Below are 23,524 nucleotides of genomic sequence, written 5' to 3' on the forward strand. Positions count from 1 at the left end.
TGTTGCAGTGTAACTTGCCTAATCGTACACCTGAGTATTCAAACATCCTGCTTTTTTGGTCCCAAAATATGCCAATCCTTACAGAAAAAAGCTGAGTATTCCGACACCCTGCAGAGGAAGATTTAGAAGGAGGCCTGGGCCTCCCTTTTCTGGGAAAAATTTGGTTGATTATATAGGGAATCATTGAAGCTAGACTGGAGCCGCCCCCTTTTAGGCAGTCAGTGGACCCCCACTTATGAAAATTGCTTGATCCACCGTTGCCCTGATTAATCTGACATTTTGTTCTAGTCCTCCAGTGTGTTGGATAACACAAGTTACACTGTACTAAAATTACACAACTTATAGTATTTATATTTCTTTAAACGTATTTACCTGTATGTATCTGATCTAAACCATCCAGTTCATTTCACTATCTTTTCTTTTCTGCAGGAGGAAGAAAAAGATTTTGAAGCCTTTTCAGGTTCAGGTCAAATGTTAAGGAAGAAAGAAAGGAAATGAAAGGTTTATTTTTATCTGACTTGGGACTTTTGAACTGGCCATAAGATGTGCAGAGGACGTTTATTTATTTATTTTTGTTAGAAAGAACTGTTGAACCACCTATACAAGTCTACTGTCTTGCAATATACTGTGAAACATAAAGACTTGATAAGAGGATTAAAGACAATAGGAATTTATTTGCAGAAATAATCTGCTTGTGTTTATTTGCAATATGTCATAGAAATACAACATTAAAATTTCATGTACAGTCTCTTGTGTTTTCAATAACATATCTATCTTCATGTCGAAAAGTAGCTCATGAATATCTGTAGATGTGACAGTGATATGACTTTTGTTCTAGTAGATCAATCTAGTTGATGATGTTACAGATTTGAATACTTGTTTGTCTATCTTGAAAATCTATATCTAAAACTTCTTGAGAAACTTAATTATAATGTGATATTGTTGACCTATTTTATTTTTATGTTTTGTTTCGAATTACTTTTTATGATTCCCATAGTAAAACACACATGTCTGCAACTCTTCTTTAAACCTAGTTATTAAACTTCAATGTCAATGGTTATTTGGGTTTTTCATTGGACTTAAACATCCCTGCAAATGTGAAAAGCATCTTTATCTACATTTTCCCCTAAAGAACATATAGATTTCAATTAAATTTGTACAAATCATTCTACAAGACCGTATTGTGCATTCCATAAATAATTATTAATTGAAATGATTTAGTTTAAGTTCCTCTTAACAAATCAAGACAACAGTAATATACCGCTGTTCAAAAGTCATAAAACAATTCAGAGAAAACTAATCCGGGTTTCAAACTAAAGCCGAGGGTAACACATCAACTATAAAGGAAAACAATTGGACAACAGAAACACTGAAATGCAACAAAAACAAACACCAATGCAACATACATAGAAACAAGCTATTTGATAACAACTGCCATACCTGACAAAACAGAGACTTTTCATATCTGCTTATTGGAAAATCCATCTTGGGTCTTCAACTGATCTGAAGTTACTGGCTACAGTTTAGTTTAATTTAAACGTCACCTTTCTATGACATACATACTGGCATTGGTCATTTTCTTCTGTTTGGTATGAATGAGATTTTAGTTTATTATAGACATGCAAAACACATATTTTTGAATATTCATAAAACATTGGGAAGAACTATGAATTTAGGTGCTATACTTACGATGGTTACTTTCCATGGCATGTCTTGGTGTTTACATTTATTGACAACCAACACTGCATTAAAATCACACAGGAGAAGGTATTTTGACAGTCTATTGTTTTTTATGCCCCACGTACGATATAAGAGGGGCATTATGTTTTCTGGTCTGTGCCTTTGTCTGTTCATCTGTCCGTTCGTTCGTCCTTTTGTCCCACTTCAGGTTAAAGTTTTTGGTCAAGGTATTTTTTGATAACGTTGAAGTCCAATCAGTTTGAAACTTAGTACACATGTTCCCTATGATATGATCTTTCTTATTGTAATGCCAAATTAGAGTTTTGATCCCATTTTCATAGTCCACTAAACATAGAAAATGATAGTGCGAGTGGGGCATCCGTTTACCATGGACACATTCTTGTTTGTACTATTGCATTTTGCCAGTTTCTTTTTGACTTTTCAAAAAATATATAAAAATGGTAGGTTAACGAGCTTTTTTCAAGGTATGTGTTGTATAAAGTGACATATATTGTATGAATTGATCAAATCAAACAGGAAACAGTAAAAAATACTGTAGATTCCGTCTTTGATTATACAATACAAAGTACCTACCTTTAATTAAAACAATATGGTTACAAAATTTGAAATCAGTAAAAAATGTTCCACTTTTGTAAAAATTTAAGTAATTGCAAGTTGAAAGCACACACAATTGTTGATTGAGATGAAATTTTTTATAAGTAAATTGCATTACCGCATTGAAGATTGCTGACATAAACATTTTATACCGGTTGTTTTCTAATTTTACAATCCGAGATTGGGGAAGCCTCTCATACTACTTTAACCTATGAATACACGAAGAGTGTACATGGGACACATATGATGCCCTCGCTTGGATATGACCTAATAAAGGGACATGACTTCAGAATGGTTAAAGTGTCCTCACACTTATTTATATTTGATCTGTGGTTTGTGATAATGAACATCGTGTAGAAGTTTCATACCATTTAGTTGAGGAACGAAAACCAATTTCGAAAACGGACGTAGGGACAGATGCACAGACGGAGTTGAATAAGAGTAACACTAAATGCCCATATGCTGCGACGGAAGGCATTATTCTTGAACGAAAACCATAAAAAAAATCACAAAAATAACGTACTCCAAGGAAAATTCAAAATGGAAAGTCCCTAATCAAATGGCAAAATCAAAAGCTCAAACACATCAAACGAATGGACAACAACTGTCATATTCCTGACTTTGGTACAAGCATTTCTGATATAGAAAATGGTGGCTTGAACCTAATTGTATAGCTAACTAAACCTCTCACTTGTATGACTGTCGTATCAAATTCCATTATATTGACAACGATGCGTGAACAAACTGAAACTTGACCTGAATTTTATTATATGTTCATTTATTAGATTAAGACGAGCGGTTTTCAAATAATCATCTGAAAACCAATTTGTGTAAACACATTGTTCTTAATTTTAAGGTAACCAAAGACATAACTCTCAAATGGTAAATTAATTGATTGGTGTACACTACTTTGAGTACTTTTGTCTATTTTGTGGTGTTAAGGTTTAATTGGTGGTAAAACTGTAGTGCCCACAATTAACTTCATACCCATCAAAATCAATCCATTTCTATCTGTGTGGTTGTTGCTGCTAAATCATTTGTTTTCTATGCAGTGGATTGTTTGTGGATTTTGTTTTCATTTTGTCTTTTTGTTTGCCTTCTCAGACTTTTTGAGATGTAAAATTGCCCTCGATATCTTCAAACCCTTTTTGTCTGACAGGAATCTAGATGGTATTCCTACTATATTTGTGTATATATAAAAAAAAAAACAACACCGCACACTGTAATTGAACTAGCTAATTCGTCTACCTGGTACATATATCGGTTTAAATATTCGCAGACCTCATACCACCTTTTGCCCATTGGATTTATGTTTCCACTCCATGCTTTCCACCTCAGCCTTCTTGGTCTACAACTCCATGTTCACAATATTTCCCTACTGCATCTTACAAGCCAGAGTTTCTGGGGTAATGCCAAATCAGTAGTATTAAGTAGTAGTTGCTACCTGAAATATATTCTGATTCTGCTTTAATTCCTATTCCTACTGTCACATCAATACCGTCTGGTTCAGTTCGGGTAGGATTTAACTTTGTTAATACTCCTTCACGTCTATAGGAACCTTCCACTCAGTGTTGGTGATACCAAAAGTTGTTTTCTATTCGTAGCTTCTTTTCTATTTTCCCCTTCATACCTCTCTCTTATAGTCTATAAACATTGGAAAAGGTCAAATCACAAAAATACTGAACTCCGAGGAAAATTCAAAACGGAAAGTCCTTAATCAGATTACAAAAATCAAACGGTAAAACACATCAAACGAATGGAAAACAACTGTCATATTCCTGACTTGGTACAGGCATATGTATTACAATTTATCATTTATTAATCTATACAAGCTTGTCCTTATCATATACACACACATTTTTCTTTCTTATTCAAGTAAAGTAGGAAAACGAGATATACAGATTTTCTTTTTTCAAAGCAAATCTTTTAAGATGATGATAGGCGAGATCGCGAAGTTTTTTTTATGGAAACTAATCGTTAATTTCTTAATTAAATAGAGTAAGTCACTGACCAATCACATACTTTTTAATTGTAAATGTCAGTCGTGGACGTACTATCCGTTGACCGTCCTGATCGGAGTTGATAAGGCTGTTGACCACTGTTTCTATTAGACGTTAAGAAAACCTTTTATTCGTCTAATATTTAACAATGAGAATATTTTAACTATATAACCCAATTGTAACTTGAAGCGTACGACTATTTTAACCCGGTAATAAATCGCATTGGGTTTCAAAAAGCTGTAAATTTTTGTTCACTTTCGATTTAAGTTTAACCGAGTCATTTTGTTGAAAATAGAAAATTACATTGATTTATGCAAAAGGAAATAGAAAAATACAGAAATGGTAATTATAAAATCTTATGATATACTTAAAGTTGATAGTTCAGAACTGAAAATTTATGTACAAATCTAAATTGATACAAACTGCGCACTAGTAATCTATACTATACATTTATTGCCTGACACCTTTAATTAAACCACAATAATTTCAGAAAATGAGAGAAAAGTAATTTGTATCAAAAGTTGTAAGATCTGTTAAAGCAAACTGTTTATTGTGTCGTAGCAATACATATATGATAACTTTTGTGATCACTACACTGACATGAGATATCTCTGTGTTAATGATTTTTTTTTATCAATAAAGAGTCATATATAAGAGTTCAATGTGATATACTGTTTTTTCCACAGCAATACGAAAAATCTTGACTATGATTGATAAATATAAAAATAAGGAGATGGGGTATGATTGCCAATGAGACAACTATTTACCTAAGTCAAAATGAAATGGACATATGCAATTATAGGCAATATGTATAGTAAATTATTTTTTATTAACTTGACAATAATACATATACTATAGTTATGAATATTATCAGGTATATATGACAATGTTATAAATTTAACATCAATTTCAAATTTTTAAAGAATTTAGAGAGTTAGAGGCAATCAATTTGTATGTTTTTTTTTAAATTTTTTTAAATGTTCCAGTTTGGTAGATTTGGAGGTAACATATTTGGGCCTGAACTGGGCGAAGGTCTTGGTGAATTTAAAAAGCAACACAGATGTTATTCTGTGACCATGTTAGATAAAAGAGAAGATTTTGATAGAGGTGGAAGAAGTAAGATAAACAAACATAATTATACATACATATTATCTCCCTTTGCTCACAAGAAAATAATATATGGCAAAATCAGTAGCACATGCCGTATCATCCAGTCTGGGAGATACCAATATCGGACCGAGGGTCTTTATGCCCGACGGATAATGTTGGTCGAAGGTGATATGGCATGTGATACGGATCATACATTTAAATAGCAGTGTATATATGAACTGCTTACTGATCCAAAGCACCTGGGTTACCTCCAGATGTATTTTTGCCATGTTTTGTAAGCTTTATCAAATATAGGAACTGCTTATTCATCCGAATTACATGGGTTACCCTACAATTTGGGTCATGTTGTCAATAGAAATATTTTGTTTATTGTATTTTTTTTATATTATAAATTTTCTGAGTATTTCTGATAATTTAAAACTTTTTGACCTAATGAATTAGATGCAAACAGCTAAAATGTAAGAAAAAACCTCCATCACACTTCTTGACAGTCCTGAAAATCCTTGCAAGTAAAACGTAAAGTTCCTGGGGAGATATGTCATGAATTTCCCGTAATTTTGACATCTGATAATTTTAATAAATAGCACCAGTGCTATCTCATCTTTTTGCACATGTTGCAGTGAAGAGTACTACTTTTGGGACAAATTATATGAAAACGATAGAAATTGTCATCAGCTCTAACAATATATGGCCAGGTTTGTTAAGGGTTTCAATAATTCAGTTTGACAGCTTACGACATACTATAAAGTGTTACCGTTTCTATAAAACCAACATGACCAAATCAATATTTTATCTTAAAATTCACACCCACTATTTTTTACATGTACATGATGTGAATTCATCCCTCTACTCAACATTTAATGTATCGAATACAAAGGTATTGAATATACGAAAATAGATTTGGAAGATATATCAAATAGATTTTGCAAGTTATACACTGTCCACGCCCAAGACCATATTTGTAGACCAAACAAACCAAAGAGAATAACTGTGTCCCTATAATATTTCCGGAGAACACAATGGAGGACAACTAGAAATATTGACGAGAACTTGTGAATTTTCATTGCTTATAAGACATTTAGATAAAATATCTCCTATGTTTCTAGAATAGTAGTATACGCATGACAATTGATTTATGTTCCTACATTATTTTGTGAAGCCTCGATGGAATAAATTAAAATAAATTAAAATAGATCTAGAGTATGTTAAAGTGACACAACAGAAACATAGTTCAAGCACTAAAGAGCCGAAAGATCTAGAGTTCCATGTTCTATTTTCAACATTGAATAATTAGCAAAACGAGTACAAGGTCAACATATCTCAGATAAAGTTATCAATAAAAACTAAAACATACTGAATAATTTTGATTAATTCTACAGAAACAGCCCATACCTAGCACCCCCACTTAGCACTTATCTTGGTTAAGATCATTATATATTTATATATCTGTTTTAAAACTATTAACCCGTTCACTTATACTAATTCGTTTCAGTTATCATGCCTCCATCTGATTTGGATCAACTAAGTATGTATTACTACTACTGTTAAACTAAATCAATATTTAATGAAAGGAAAGAACACATTTCTAAACTCGTAAGAAAGGAGTATAGAGCTAGTAACCCGAATAAACGTGTATTCTTAAAACGACAATTATTTGAGTTAATCTTATGAGTATGTATAGCTCAATGGGTTGTTTTTGAAAGGATAATAAGACAAATTGTTTGTCTGCTTTATACATTATAAATATATTAGATATAAGAAGATGTGGTATGAGTTCCAATGCGACAACTCTTTATTCAATTCACAATATGTAAAAATAAACAATTATAGGTCAAAGCACGGTTTTCAACCGGAGCCTTGGCTCACATCGAACAGCAAGCCATGAAAGTCATAACAATGTCTAGTGTGAAACCATCCAAACAGGATATAATCAAAGGTATAATCTATATAGAAACGAGAAACACTTATGACCATATCAACAAACGACAACCACTGAACCTAAGTTCCTGACTTACGATATGTGCAAACAAATGTAGCGGGTTTAAACGTTTAACATGTTTAAACCTTCCAGCTTACCTCAAATAAAAATGTAACATCACAACATAAAAAGACACAATATAATAATCTGAAATAGAATAGACTTCATTTAAGTCCATTTTTCTTGAAATTTGTCACCTCTTTCGACCTTTTTTCTTGACTTTAAATGTGTTGCCACTCTTGACCTATTGAAATTTTGGTCGGAGAGGAAAGGATATAGTATATTAAGAAAATTTCAGCAAACGTTTGGTTGGAGAATGGTAGCGCCAATGTAATTTTTTCAGAAATCTGTCCTAAGTTGAGCCAAATTATGCCATAAAAATCAGTTTTAGTCAAATTCATATACATTTATAACGTCACAACTACATCACTTATGATGCGATCGATAATTTTTTTAACTATAACAATTGGACATTGTAACATATGTTTTCATAAATGTTTTCACAATATGATCGAAGTTTAAAAAAAATCAGATTATTATGGCCAAATTTATAAGTTAGGGAACCAACTACTTTTAAAATTGAAACTCTTAATGAGGAGATGATCTAAAAAAGGAATCTTTAAATGAAATTGTTTTGCTCTGTATCAATCAGCTTTTTTCTGTTTCCAAAATAATTCACTATTTGATTTTGCAGCCCGTTTCCATATACAGTACCCAATGCTGTTTAAACTGAAAAACAATCAACAAAACAGACACACACATTGTGGTGTGTTGGAATTTGTAGCTGATGAAGGAAGAATTTATATACCGAATTGGGTAAGAATTCAAACAGGTGCATTCATTATATAATTAGAGTTTGTATTTAAATACCTCAGTAATTATGCTATGTATATATTGTGTACAAGATATAGGTTTTGTGTACAAGCTATCAGTTTGTACAAATTATAATTTGTACAGGGTATTTGTACAAGTTATAAGTTTTTTTTACACGAACCTTCTTGCACAAGATGATAAAGGCTCATCTTCTAAAATATACCAGTTTAATGTTTTAGATTCAAATTTACATACTGCAACCTTACATTTAGCGCTATTTTTCCTTTCCCTCAAACTGGAAATGAGGATACCTGAATGGTTTAAATTCAATTTTTACTTTTCTACTTATACAAAAATCATATCAATAAAAAGTCTTTTTGTGTTCTAAAAGTGTATGTTTGTATCAATGCTCAGTATTAGACTGTATCATATATTTGTGACAACATAATAGAAATATGCAAAATAAAATGGGATGTTTTAGGAATTTGTACAAAGGAAGGTTTAATCAGTTTATTGATAGAGTTACTCACATGGTAGTGAATTAGTTGTTTGAACCAACTTCAAAAGAATTTGTTTACTGTTGTTGATGATTAACCAATATCTATTCGTAGGAAGACATGTTTTATATAATTAGCCCTTTTTGAATCATTTTTAGATGATGAGGAACCTGTTACTAAATGAAGGTGACATTGTGGAAGTAGAGAATATTGCATTGAAAGTAGCCACATTTACAAAGTTCCAGCCACAGTCTGTTGACTTCTTATATATTACAAATCCTAAAGATGTGTATCCTTTATAAATAAATTGAGAATTAGCCCCTAAACAAATATGTGTACTAGTTCAGTGACAATGAACGTCATACTGAACTCCGAAATATATAAAAGAAACTTAAACTAAAAAACTATACAAGACTACAAAATGCCAGTCTCCTGACTTGGGACAGGTGTAAAAATAAACATGTTTTTTTAGTTCTTGACCCTACCCTTCACCTCTAGCCATTCTAGAAAAAAGAAACACAATACACACACAGAGTCCGATGTCAGAAGAGGTAACAAAAGAAACTATAACATGAGAATGTTACATAAATTAACAAAGCACTAATAGCAGTTACTGACTTGCTAGTTCCAGACCTCAATTAAACTGATTGAAATATTATGTATTCATCATATGAATATCAAGCACAATCCATCCCGTTATGGGGTTAAGTATCATACCATCATAAAATATATGAGAAGAACATAACCCGTATCATGCGAACAACTGGTTTTAGAATTTATTTGTAAAATAATGGTCATATCAAATTTGCAGGTATTTTCAATTTATAGAGTTACAAGTATAGTCGGGGAAGCAGTTGTCAAGTGGTTTTGATAATTCATTCACAGTAACCATAAACGTGTCAGTTCTGAGGTTATGAGTTCAAACCATGCACTGGAATTGTCTGTGTTTGACTCCAATATAAATTGACAAGGGTTGCCAGTTTTCCTGCCGAAGATCTGTCTGTGATTTTGTCATGATATAGCCAAAGAATTTAAAAGTGACATGTATCAATAACAGACAAATAGATAAGTAGTCATATAATGCCACCACACTAAAAAATACCATCTGATTAAAGATCATTCTAACTGAATTGTACTTTTACTAACTCATTCTTTTGCATAAATATAATTTCAACTTCAGTCTTTGTAAATGACCTCCTGACCAATCATATCATCTTTTACATTGACCTTCCTATAACGCATTATTCGTTGGTTGATTGATAGATATTCTATTGACTCATGTGAAAATTAGGTTGATTAAAAAAAGACAAACAGATATACTAGTTGATGGAGTGTGTGTCCGAGCGCGAACATCTCTATGTTCATTACTTTAGGAATATTTATTTGAAATACAGTTATCACGATTCAGCCCTATTCTCCTATTAAGTCAGACGTCCGGCGCTACCCTGATATACCCTGTATTTTGTTTTTTTGTCCTCAAGTTTTGTGGTTAACGTATAAACCACTTTCGAGTTTGTCTGTCACCTGAAAAAACTCGTCAATTATGCGCGCCTTTATGACGTAATTTACCAGATAGAGGGGATCACCTGTATCCCTGCACTATAAACGTTCATCAAGCGTCTTACTGATCGTCATTGTGCAGGATAAACTATAAATAATATTTGTTCTGTAGGTACTTACTATCGACAGCAGTGCTGAAATTATGAAAATTCAATTTGCCAAAGGATTCGTGTAATATAGCTTTATAGTTTTCCAACCACTCGCTCAACATTGGAACGGAAGTGACGACGCCCCTAAACGCACGAATGATGTTCACTAAAACCAAAGTTTTTGACGGAAGTGCATCGAACTCGAAAGTTGTCTATTTTGTCGGGTACTTAATGACGGATAGCGTTTGACGTCATTAACCGAACAGTTTTATCATTTTACTTCATTACATTCCTGGTTCATATTCTGGACGCCATTATTTGCTCCTTTTAATTGGTAGAACAGATAATTAAAAAAAAAAATCATGATTTTTTGAAATGTAAAAATACTTAAAACTAAACTCGTTCAAAGGGTATCTACACGTCTCAATCTTCAAAATAGATTATATAAAAGTATCACAATCGCTATCATTTTTGATAACAAAACTCGTGGTTGCCCTTCTATCTATAAGTGTAATTGTAAAAAAATGACTTACATGTCCCCGTCTTTCCACCAACAATATAGTAAGGTCCAAGTTTAATGGTCACATAATTTCCCTAAATTTTGAAACTGATATCAATTGAATAACTATATATTTACTGACATAAAACACACCGGGATGCGTTATTCAGTACGTAGTTGAAACTGGATGATATTTATCTAAACCCACGCAAGAACACCTGTATCGTTTTAAAAGAACCCATAAGTTCAAAAGTATCATTTATCAACACATTAAGAAGCACCATCATCCTTTTGAACATTTAACACTTCAACCTTTAAAAGTAGTAAATAAGAAGCCCCAGGAATCTCCCTCACAATTTGTACGATCACAAAACATAATTGAATCAAATTGGATTAAAAAAATACACAGTCTATCTTCTCGGTCTTAATGACAATATCATGGGAATTGGTAATATATCAAGAACAGATTCTGTTAACATTTTGGACATAGCGAGGAAATAACTTTATTTGATTTTACCTACAATTGAGTTTATAAAACCATAAAGAAAGCATCAAGATGAATAAGTCACTTATATTTGTTATTAAGTTCTTGACTTCAACAGATTAGAGAATATGCTGAGGAGTTTTGCCTGTTTAACTAAAGGAGATGTAATACCAATCAAGTACAATGAACGGGTAAGACAAATTTGAGTTATTACAAAACAATGTTTTTTAATAAGATCATTCATTACCTTTTAATTATCTAAAGCGTACAAATGTTATGCTAATTAGGAAGGGTAGTAAATATTGACATATTTTGCATACTTAAATTCATATTCCAATTTTCTTAAGGTTTAGTTGTAGTCCATCTGGTTTCAATAATCTTGATATAGGTGATATACACTTTGTTGGCGAAGAATTTCGGTAAATGTTAGAAAAAAATATTATTGCAAAATTTGGAATATAAGAACACTATGGATCTACAGAAATGACGTGATTAATGAAAACAAAATTTAAAAGCTACAACGTTAGTGTTATAATTGAATTCATTTGTTTAAGCTTTAGGAACAAATAGAATGTAGAAGCTTGTCAAACTGCTCTCTTTTAATTAATGACGAGAACAAATTCATTTTTATATTTGCAGAATATGTACATTTATGTTGTATTAAGTGCTTGATTTTATATTTGGACGATAGAATTTCACTTATGCACTCTTTAGTGCAACCGTTTAAGGTTTTCATGAACTAAAAATAAAAGACGTTAAAATGAACAAGATGTATTTCCAGATTAACACATGCTCAAAGTTCTGTTTTATTCCAGGAGTATTACCTACAAGTACTTGAAACCAAGCCTGATGATGCTATATCTATTATAGACTGTGATATGAATGTAAGTTAACATAATCAACTGCATTATTTACCACAGATACGGTAAAAATAAGTAGATTCTTGGGTAATTGACAGATCTAACATTGTTGGGTTGATGTTTAGACGAGTTGTATATATATATAACTCGTCTAAACATCAACCCAACAGTGTTAGATCTGTAAATTTGCTTTCGCAAATTTGTTGTTCTTCCCTCGCCGGGATTCGAACTCATGCTACTGAGATATCGTGACACCAAATCGCCTGCACTGTAGCCGTCCCGCTAGACTACACGACCACCTGGGCTTCACAATAATAAAGCTTTCGGTGGCCGTGTGTTACCTTTCCTCGTCAGTTTTAATCTAGCGTCGTACTACAGTACATAATATATAAGGCATGGAGATGTTATTGTTACAGATCAGCTCAATTGTCTATAGTAAAGGATCCTACAAATTTATGTAAGATACAGTCACAGAAAATAATTATATTTATAAGTACATCTGAGTCAGTGACAACTCTACAACAGATTTATCCATCGGATCAACTATATATATATATAATAACTCTTAATATTACCACAACAATGTCAAATCTGCAAATTTGCGGAAGCAAATTATGTTCTTCTCTCGCAAGGATTCGAACTGATGATATTGTGATATCGAGACAACACCGCCTGCGCAGTGTCCATCGCTCTAGAACACTTGACCACCTACACTGAAATAATAATTCAGCTTTCAGTGTCTTAGTTTTACCTTTCCTCGTCAGAAGAATCTTGAGTTGTAACACAGTACATATCTGACGTGAAGGTGGAATTGATTGCAGATTATCTAAATATCTATTGTAAAGGATCGTAATATTCAGTTGTTCTAATGTCTTTACAGGTTGATATGGCACTACCAGTTGGTTATCAAGAACCAAAAAGACCAGAGAAAAAACACGACGAGGATGTAGAAATGGATGTGTGTATCAAAAATAAATCAGCAGATGCTTTGTATAGGCAAACTGCATTTTAATCCCCAATGCCCACATCAACCTGACAGCAGTATTTGATTGCCCGTATATGTATCAGGGGTTAACATGGGATTTAATATAAGTGAAGAACATTGTATATATGTTACAGTAAATAGGCGAAATTAGGAATTACTAAACAATTCTGTAAATACCTGTAATTACTAATCAATTTAGTAATTACATGTATTTACTGGTTGTTTCAGTGATAACAGGTACTCTCTAATTTGTTTGGTCATTTTTACAGCTATTTACCTACTTGATATTTTGTTTTAAAATTTAAGACATAATTCAATAAAGTAAAGGGGTAGAGTTTGTAGGGCTTATTTAAGGGTTAAGGAATCAAAGGGCCTTCAAAAATGCATGCACTTTATATTTTCTTTGTAAATTGAAACTGGAAAATGGATGTTTAAAAAGTTGAAATCATTTGTGAAACCTGCAAGACAATGATATTAATCCAAATATGAGAAATACTTTTGTAAGAAGTTCTTTTTGATGATAGAGATTTGATAATGCCAAATTTGGTTAAATGATCTTGATAAAGCATAATAAAATTAAAATCTCCATCAGGCATACTTTGCATATCAATTAGATCAACTTGCCTTCTGACATAACCAAATAGGTTTAACTTCGACTGTTTTAAGTCAGACTTATGTGATGAAGCTGACATTCTTCACATAAACTTATACAAATTGATTGAGTTAAGAGTCACATTTTCATATTTCTGTGTTTCTCTTTTTTATAAGTTTTTCAAGAATGCCTAATGCAACCTACGCTTATATACCCGATCAAAATTGTATTATACAGGTCATATTGTAATGCCGACATTCCCCCCTTTTTATAGTTAATCTATGTCTGTATAGTTTCTTGAAATTATTGAGGATAAAACTATAGATGTTAGTGAGATGTCTAATGTTACAAGTAGTGTAAGACTTGTCATTTGTTATTTTGGCTGTTGTTTTCATGATACGACAGATTTGTGTATGTTAGTTTGTTAAGAAGTTTCAGTTCACGTACTGATTCCGTATTTTCGCGGTAGTTACCTTATTATACTATAAACTCAAATAAGACTGTTCTAATGATCTACTTATAAATTTAATGTCGAAACCCATCTTTATTGATGAAGATCAATCATTGTTTACAAACAGTATCAACATTACGGGAGTTTCCCTAATATGATCCATGGTTGCCGATTGGTAAACAATATGTAACAAGCTCTGTCATTGGTCAGTCGAAAGTATAAATACCAAAACAACAACAGAAACGACGGGGTGTTGGGTTGACAAAGAATGGGTAGTGACAAACTTTAATAAAAGCTGGAATATGTAGCTTATTGAACGTTGCCTTTGTTTTAATTTAAGGTTCACGGTGCTGGTGCTTAGGGTGCCGGTGACGGTGCTAAGGTTGTAGGTGCTAAGGTTATCGGTGACGGTGCTAAGGTGGTCGGTGCTGGTGCTAAGGGTGCCAGTGAAGGTGCTGAGGTTGTAGGTGCTAAGGTTGCCGGTGACGGTGCTATGGTTGTCGGTGTTGGTGCTAAGTAGGGTTGCCGTGACGGTGTTAAATTTGTTGGTCTCGGTACTTAAATTTGCGAGGTTTTTATTATATCAAGTTGGTGGGGTATAAAGTAAAATTTGGGTATAAAATCTTCGTTTAGGGAGATTATACAAATAGTCCAAATAAGTAACCCCTTTAAAACTGGACTGTTGAGAAATATATAATCGGGTTGTATGTCAAAGTAGGACCAAGCATTACCGGGAACTCGACTAGACCAGTGACAGAGCCGGCAAGACCCAGCCTCTCCAACGGAGATTATTTATTTTCGTACAAATAAAATATGAAACTTTATTTATTTAGACATTTTATTTTATAACTATATATATACAAGTATACGTTTTCCCATTCTGTAACGTGTTTGGTCCGACGGTTAAAAGTGGACGTCGAACCTTACACTTTATTAGATCTTTTAAATCCCTTTTTCTTTGTGACCCTGTGTTCTCTGGTGGCCGACTCTAACACCAGGGAGGCGGCGTTACAATATATCTGTTACCCCACCTGTAGCAATTATGAATACCCATTCAGGATTAACATACTTGTATATGTTTATCAGACATTAAGTGGCTATTGACATATTGATAGTGTCTCATAAGAAGCCGAGAACACTTATCCTCACGATGCACCTGGTCCTGATTTGCAAACAGACAGACATTATTATTTCTGGGTAGGTTTGGTGCTTTCCGGGTTGATTTTTACAATGTACTTATGACTGTATTTATTTACATCAATTATCACAAGGGAAAATGGGGTAGGGGGTTTCAAATATACGACAAAACTAGTTTACCCCAACACATATTGCATATACCTGTTCCAAGTCTTGATTAAAGGCATTGAACGGGTTCAGGAAAGGGAACTGGTAGGAGCTAAGGTTTGGTAAAGCTAAGGGTGCACAGATACTAAATAACCCCCTCCCTCTTTTCCTGCAGCCTTAAAAAAGTACTGTTAAATAACTTGTATAGGTTGAATTTTTTGAAATGCAACAGAAGTGTCATGATAATCATTACTTACCTTAAGAGAAGATTGTAATCATCTCATGTCTTTTTTGTTGTTTCACTTTAAAAAAAAAAGTTTAATCTGCTGATTATAGTGTTTAGTTTTTCTCTTGGCATTAAGACTCTATCACATTTTTCAGTGTACAATTTGAACAACTCCTCTGTAAATATTTGTTCTCGTCGCCCATTTTTAACAAATATGTTTAAGACATTTCAAAGGAGCATTAGCTGTCAAATTCATTTTTACCTATTTAACTCAAATTCTCATATTGATGAGTATACTAAATCTTATATCCAAATTACAAAAAGTATAAAATAAACAATTATTATAAACAATGCATGGACTCGATAATATCAAAGTTTCGTGTGTATTTTTGTCTAAACGTCACCTAAGTAAACATCGAGATGTCCTCCGAAGACTACCGACGGTCATATAACCAGATATGAACAAATATAAATATAAATATATAGCGTCCACTTGTAATTGAATTTGTTCTTGGTCTGTTAGATTTCAAATGTAGATTAAAAGTATGTTTATCGTCGTTTATACCTATATAAGACTGATCTTTTTTGTGGATGAAATTATTCAAACAATCGGTTCATTCTTTTTGTTGTACTCTGAATGTTGACTTTTTATAGCTGAATACATGCGTAACCAATCCCAAACTAAGGCGTTGAATTAAATACGGATTCAATGAGATCGAATAATGGACTTGCAAGTGAATAACTCACCAGCCATGTTTCTTAGCACATTTTGACAAGATTGAACCAAATTGGCAGCTAAAAGCAAACTTTAATTTCACTATATCATTTTCATTAATGATTCAACAAAAAATATCATATTTAATATTTTGTATATCTCGTAGCTAATGCCTTATAACAAAAAGGTATATTTGAGAATGATCATTTTTTAATAGCACTCACTGATCTTTTAATCAGTATTATCCTAACTTTTGATCAGCTGACCATATTACATCATTATTCTAATAGTTAGTAAATAGGTGTAAAACTGGGCAGTTTAGGAATTACTTGTATAAACTAAGTGCACCAGGAATTACATGTAATTCCTAAATTTTAGTAATTACATGTAATTCCTTATTTCATTTATTTTCTGTAACATATATATATATGTTACAATAAATAGGTGAAATAAGGAATTGCACGTAACTACTAAACAATTCAGTAAATACCTGTACTTACTAATCAATTTGGGAATACAAATATTTACTGATTGTTTCAGTGTTTACAGGTATTCACTAATTATTTTGGTTATTTTACATCTACTTAAGGGTTAAGGTATCAAAGATCCTTCCAGACTGCATGTTCTTTAGTTTTGTTTGTGAATTGAAACTGGAAATTGGTTGTTTTATAATTGTGGAACCTCGCTAAACATCATGCATTTGCAACATACAAGACAATGATATAAATCCAAATATGAGAAATACATGTTTGAAAAGGTTATAGGTAACTTCGTCAGTTCTTTTTGGTGATTATGCCAAATTTAGTTAAATGATCTTGATAATTCATAACATTAAAATCTCCGTTAGGCATACTTTGCATAACAATCAGATCAACTGATATATGAAATGATAAAATTCCTTTGACAAAATTGGTTTAACTACAACTTCTTTTGTCAGACTTTTTCGATGAAGCTTATTTAGAATCAAATCACATGTGCTTTGTAAGGATAGGTGTTCTTGGCTAATTATGCGACACTTTCAATATGTCAATAGCCACTAAACATCGAATAAACATATATATGTAATTTGATTCTAAATAAGTATTCACATTTGCTATAAAAAAAAAGTGGGAGTAACTGCTATATGACCTGTATAACTACATTTAAGTTTGGAGGTCTAGAGAAGGTCATCAAAAAGAGACATCATTTTGTATAATTTTATTTATGAGGAATGTCAGCTTCATCGAAAAAGTCTGACAAAAGAATATAGCACGATGTATCTTAAATTTATAATTGAGAACACAGGTATCTTTGGTATAACACTAAGCAAAAGTAATGGATGTCCCTTTTATATTAATTACAAATTTATTTTTATGAATAAGAATATATAGTATGGAGTCCAATTAGACGAACTCTGCATCCAAGTCAACATATATAAAAAGTTAATGACTAAAAGTACGGCTTTCAACACGGAGCCTTGGCTCCCACTACACAGAAAGCTATATAGGGCCTCAAAATGATTAGTGTAAAACAATTAAAACAAGAAAACCAACGGTCTGATCTATAGAATCGAGAAACACTTATGAACAACATCAAACAAAAGACAACAACTGAACAACAGGTTCCTGCTTTAGGACAAGGGGAAATAAATACAGAGATTGTTTTCAGCTGAAATTACGATCTTGTATGAAACATTATCAGATTTTTTATATATTAAATAAAGTTACCTACACTAATAATGACATTCCTTGGTTGAGGAGCTTGTATGTATGATTTTGTTTTATCAAACATGTATTTTCAGTAGCATTTTTTCTTTGTTTTTCAGAGTCCATTAGACATATCCAAATATCTGAATAAGGCATTTACAGTAGGTACCAAACAAATAATATATATCAAAAGATAAATTGTAGAATAAAATGTAACATAGATATTTCTGAGGTTTTCATTACCCTTTTAACATTGTTTAATACGACCATAGCATTTTTGCAGTCGTATAATTTAAAGATTTTGTTAGCGTCGTCGTAGTTGTGGTGGACCGAAAACATTTGATTTAACAGTAACTTGAGAATAAGTGTTTGGATACCTGTGCAATTTTACCACACAGATTGACTTTCGCGGTTATTGTCATAAATAATTAGGGATTATGGGCCAAACCCCAGCATTTTTTCTCTTTCCAGGACAATGTGTAGAAGTTTCGGGATCTATATGAAATTATACCTCAAGGTTCTGTTCCTCCAAATGAAGGTTGGGATTGATTTGGAAGAGGGGGGTTATGGTCCAAACCACTTGTGAACTAGGTAACAAACAACTAGGATTTTTTGGTTTCAAGCCAACAACTGAAGTAGAAGTCTATGAATTTCTTTGAAATTCCACATGGTTCCATAACCATAGGGTGTGGATTGATTTTGGTGATTGTGGCTCTTACCGTCTAGGAAAAGTTAGGAATTGAACATTTCTTTACAATTTCAATGTGCTTTTATTCAAATTTTTGAATTCTTTGGGATTTGTGCTTCTCAGTCTTTTTATTTCTGTATTGTTTTGTGTACTATTGTTTGTTTGTTTGTCTTTTTTTTTTAGTCAGGGCTTTTTCAGTTTATTAATTCGCCTCATGAGTTTGAAAGTACTTCTAGTATCGTTCACCTGTATTTAGATTTTGGATTGAGTTGGTCAACATTGAGGTCCAAAGTAATCTTTGTTTGATTTCAACAAAAAAAGAGTTATTATGCTTCTTTGATATGCTGAAACTAATTGTGTATTTAGATTTTTAGGACCTGTTTCCACATTTTTGACATTAAGGTTTAAAGAAACCAAAATTAATCTCTTTTTGATATTAAAAATTGAGTTCAAGGGGTTCTTTGATATGCTGAATTTTAACAGTTATATGGAGTTTTAATCTTGGGCTTAGTTTTAGTTGGTCGCCATCGGGGTCTAAATCTCAACTGTGTTTGAATTCAACAAATATTGAATATATTAGGTACTTTGGAACGCTGAACCTAACTTTGTATATAGATTTTAGATTTTGGGTCCCGTTATAAAATTGGTCCACATTGACGTCTAAAGGACTAATGCAATACCAGAATTATCATTATTAAAGTGGAATTTTATCAAGTTGTGGGATTTACTTATTTAATGTCTCTTTATGTTTTTTAAAAAGTTAAAAACACACACATATTTTTTTCTTATAAATTACTGCCATGAACCTTATTTATCAGGTACGGTGTTTAAAGCCGTGTAGTTCCCCGGGTTTGTTCACTGAGGCTGTGATGTGCACTTGTTAGATGACTGAGGCTGTTCCGTACACAGGCTTAGTAAATTGAGGATTCGCTGTGCACAGGGGTATTCATATGCCTAAGCTTTGCACAGGTAAAATAAACTGAGCTTCAATGAATGTGGCTACGAAGAGCTCATGGTTAGCTGATTTAGGCCGTTCCGTACAAAGGGTTGGTTGTTTCGGGATTCGTTGTTCACAGGTGAAATACTATGACTGTGCTTTGCACAGGTTTGGTAAACTGAGGGTTAATGATTCAGGTTGTGCTGTGCACAGTAGTAGTTAACCCAAGCTGCCCTGTGCTCAGGGTAAGTAAAATAGGGTATGCTGTAAATAGGGCTGAACAAAAGAGCATAATCTTGCTTGCACACTAATATGAACTTGTCTTATGCCAATAGCACTTTCGATAGTTTAATTTGTCATTTTTACAGACGTGTTCTTAGTGGACTTTTGTAATTTGAAAATGTGTACATTTTTTCTTCTTGCACCAATAAAGTAAAAGAGGTAAGATTAAGTCGTGTTATTTCCAGTGGCAAAGTTAACAATGTATTACTTTTTTATAATGAAATAATTTTGATATACCCGATACATACTCATTTACTTTATGAGAATTTTATTGACTTTGGACTTATTTTCAGATTTTAATGGTAACAGAAGAGAAAGAGTGTGAGAAAAAAAAGGCAATTGATGAAGTTCCAGCAGTGGGCAATTTTGCAATAACCAATCTAGCTAAATATGCCGCAGAGTGGCCACAGATGGGAAAAGTTTTGAAAGTTGAAGAGGAAGAAATTATACAGGTACATTGAAACACGGGGTAAAAAACTGGACCCTGGTCTCCTTGTACCAAGGCGGTAAAAAGGACAAGAGGGAAAAGAGAAACCTGGTGTGAGGCTGTTAATTTGCATGACATTTGGTTTCATAGTTTTAATTTAACGCCTGCCAATAAAAGAGGGACGAAAGATAACAAAGGGACAGTCAAACTCACAAATCGAAAATAAACTGACAACGCCATGGCTAAAAATGAAAAAAAAAACAACAGACAAACAATAGTACACATGACACAACATAGAAAACTAAAGAATAAACAACACGAACCCCACCAAAACTAGGGGTGATCTCAGGTGCTCCGGAAGGGTAAGCATATCCTGCTCCTGCACCCGTCGTGTTGCTTATGTGATAACCACAAATCCGGTAAATAGTCTAATTCGGTAGGTCACATTCATGAAAGGGAAGGGGGATTGTAGTAACGACGTAAGGAACATATCCGATATCATTTGTGAAACGGTTATTTCATAACGGTCAACCAACTCGTGATGCCGTCCGTAAAATTTACGAAAGGATGATTTCAACTTCACCATTTGGAACTCTTGGTTTAATATAAAAGTGAGCAGCAACCCCCTATCAAGAAAATCATGATAGGAAATGCAAGCACGGGAATATCGTAGTATGCAGGTGCTGCTGGAATGTTGCTACTTAGAAATGGAAAGTTCTCAATTGGAAAGCTGAAATCATCTCTTTTGTCGTAAAGTTTTGTTTTCAACCGACCCTCATTGTCAATTTCTAGATGTAAGTCAAGATATAACGCCGTCTTAACTGTATCTGTAGTATCCTTTATCTCTAGTTCGATGGGATAGATGCTTTCCACATAGTCACCAAATTTTGAATTATTCAGTGAAAGAACATCATCTATATAGCGGAAAGTAGAGTTAACGAATATCGCTTACTTCTTATCTTTCTTCCTAAGAAGTTCCTGCATGAAGTCAGCCTCATAAACATAAAGAAACAAGTCGACAAGTAGAGGGGCACAATTTGTTCCCATTGGAATGCCGACAGTCTGTTGAAAAACACGTCCTCCGAACGTAACAAATATGTTGTCAATCAAGAATTAAAGCATTTTGATAATATCAGTTTCAGAGAATTTTTTGTTTGAATCAGAGTGAATCTTTTCAAAGTAGGATTTATCCATCCCTAAGACAAGATACTTGTATCTACGTTGGTCATTTGTTTTTAATGAAGCAAAGCAATACCAACTCTTTCAATTTGTCTTTTAGTTTGGAATGTGGAATACTTGTGTAAAGAGTAGAAAAGTCAAATGTTTTAATACTGTTACAATATGAAATAGAGTTAGATTGTATGTGCTCTAAAAGATCTTTGGAATTTTTAAGTATCTACATCTGATTCACACCGCCTCTAGAATAGGCAGTTTCACAATAACTTTGAATCCCGTCTTTGATTGCTGATAAAATAGATGTTAATAATTTAGAAAGAGGTTTCGTGGAGCACTTGGAAGATTAAGCAATATACCGTTGTTTGTAAGGACACTTATGTAGTTTAGGTATCCATTCAGTGATGGAAGATCCAGTTCTTCATCTTTGGTTACATTCCAAAGGAACATAGAACAGACCTATGATTATCCAGGATTTCCTCTTTGGTAATTGTCGTGAGGGTATATGTTGAGTTTTCAAGTGAATTGTCAATACCTAATTCGTTTATCTAGCATTTAATGTAAGAAGATTAAGAAGAAAATTTAGTTCTTTTTGAACAATGTGAGTTTTTTTTTATTTATCATTATCAATGAATTACTGAACAAATTACAGTCCAGAATTCAAAATGTCGGCTCCCTTCCTTACAGACAGATTTTCATTGGTTGTCACCCTATCATAATCATTTACTAGTATACAAAATGATAACACGAGAATAAGCTTTCTTTAAATCTGGAAATGCCAATTATCTATGATACTTTTTAAATGAATAAATTCATTCGATTTGATCTTCTGGTCACTGTATATATATATATATATATTAAAGAAACAATATACTTAAGGTAGATCATAAGTAAATATTTTTTGAGACAGAATTTTCTCATACTTAGCCAGAATGAAGATTTTAATATGCTCTTTTCAAAAATATAATAAAAAGTAGGGGTCACCGTGCTATTTTTCAAGCTATGAGTCGTTGAAAATTGCCTAAAATTGGTTAGATTGTTCATGGAAAAACACATTTGTGTGCATAAAAACAAAATCTATGAGATAGAATTTTGAAATATATTGTGAAAAGATAGGTTTTGTAATATGTTTTAAGAAAATAAAAAGAAAAAATGGTGTCACCGAACTTATTTTCTTGCTACAAGTAAAAAGAAAAAAATTCCCTATCAGTCCAGTATATTTTTTTTACTAAAAGAGTTATTTTCCCTTAAATGGCTCATTTGAAAAAAATAATTCAAAAAGCAAAAAAAAATGATATTTGTTTAAATATTTTGAATTATACAATAAATTACCAAGTTTTCTTCATATAATTAAACAGTCTAACCATTTAATTGCAAATCTGTCTCAAAATTTGCAGATTTAGGCAAATAACTAGACCGATTTTTTACTGTGATTGTTCAATCCAAGATGGCGGTATACCATGAATCTACCTTAATCGCATCCAACACTTTTAGATATAGTATTACAATTTATTTAAACTGTAACTGCAATAGAAGACATTAACCCACTTTTTTAATCTTCCCCTGGTATTGGTCCGAGTACACAGTTATTTCGTAGGGCATTTCTTTCAGACAATAACTAAAAATATTAAAAAATACCACCTGCGCTTTCTCAATAATATATTTACAGTGTGTTTTAATACTTTTGGGACAAATTATATCAAAATTACAGAAAACTTCATCGGCTCCAACTCAAAATATGGACAATTTCATGTTAAGGGGGTCTTGAAATCTTCAGACAGCATCCAAAGTGCTAATTTTTAACCTTTTCCAGCTGGACCAAATCACTACTTTACTTTAAAATTCATGACTCATTTTTCCAAAAGCCTTATATTTACATCATTTCGGCAAAGTC

General features: G+C 32.7%; 2 protein-coding genes across 4 annotated transcripts in view; both read left to right on the forward strand.

Annotated features, from left to right (window-relative positions):
- LOC139528474 (ubiquitin recognition factor in ER-associated degradation protein 1-like) overlaps positions 1-22,769 on the forward strand; it is a 38,569-nt gene extending 15,800 nt beyond the window's left edge. For 2 of the 3 annotated variants that reach the window (XM_071324460.1, XM_071324461.1), the window contains one exon: positions 430-748. In XM_071324460.1, coding sequence (XP_071180561.1) covers positions 430-498 — 69 coding nt within the window. In that variant the 3' untranslated portion in view covers positions 499-748. Of the gene's footprint in view, positions 1-429; positions 749-22,746 lie in introns of those variants that run through there. The other variant, XR_011665597.1, reaches the window with a different exon arrangement.
- Positions 4,526-20,609, forward strand: LOC139526639 (ubiquitin recognition factor in ER-associated degradation protein 1-like). The gene is made up of 10 exons (XM_071321800.1): positions 4,526-4,637; positions 5,282-5,411; positions 6,898-6,930; positions 8,078-8,199; positions 8,852-8,982; positions 11,444-11,516; positions 12,141-12,209; positions 13,066-13,143; positions 18,243-18,284; positions 20,324-20,609. Exons 1-10 carry the CDS (start codon positions 4,635-4,637, stop codon positions 20,489-20,491), a joined length of 849 nt encoding a protein of 282 aa, XP_071177901.1. The 5' UTR covers positions 4,526-4,634; the 3' UTR covers positions 20,492-20,609.
- Positions 22,770-23,524: the final 755 nt, after the last annotated feature.

This window comes from Mytilus edulis, chromosome 6, assembly GCF_963676685.1.
Source record: "Mytilus edulis chromosome 6, xbMytEdul2.2, whole genome shotgun sequence".
NCBI classification, from domain to species: Eukaryota; Metazoa; Mollusca; class Bivalvia; order Mytilida; family Mytilidae; genus Mytilus; species Mytilus edulis.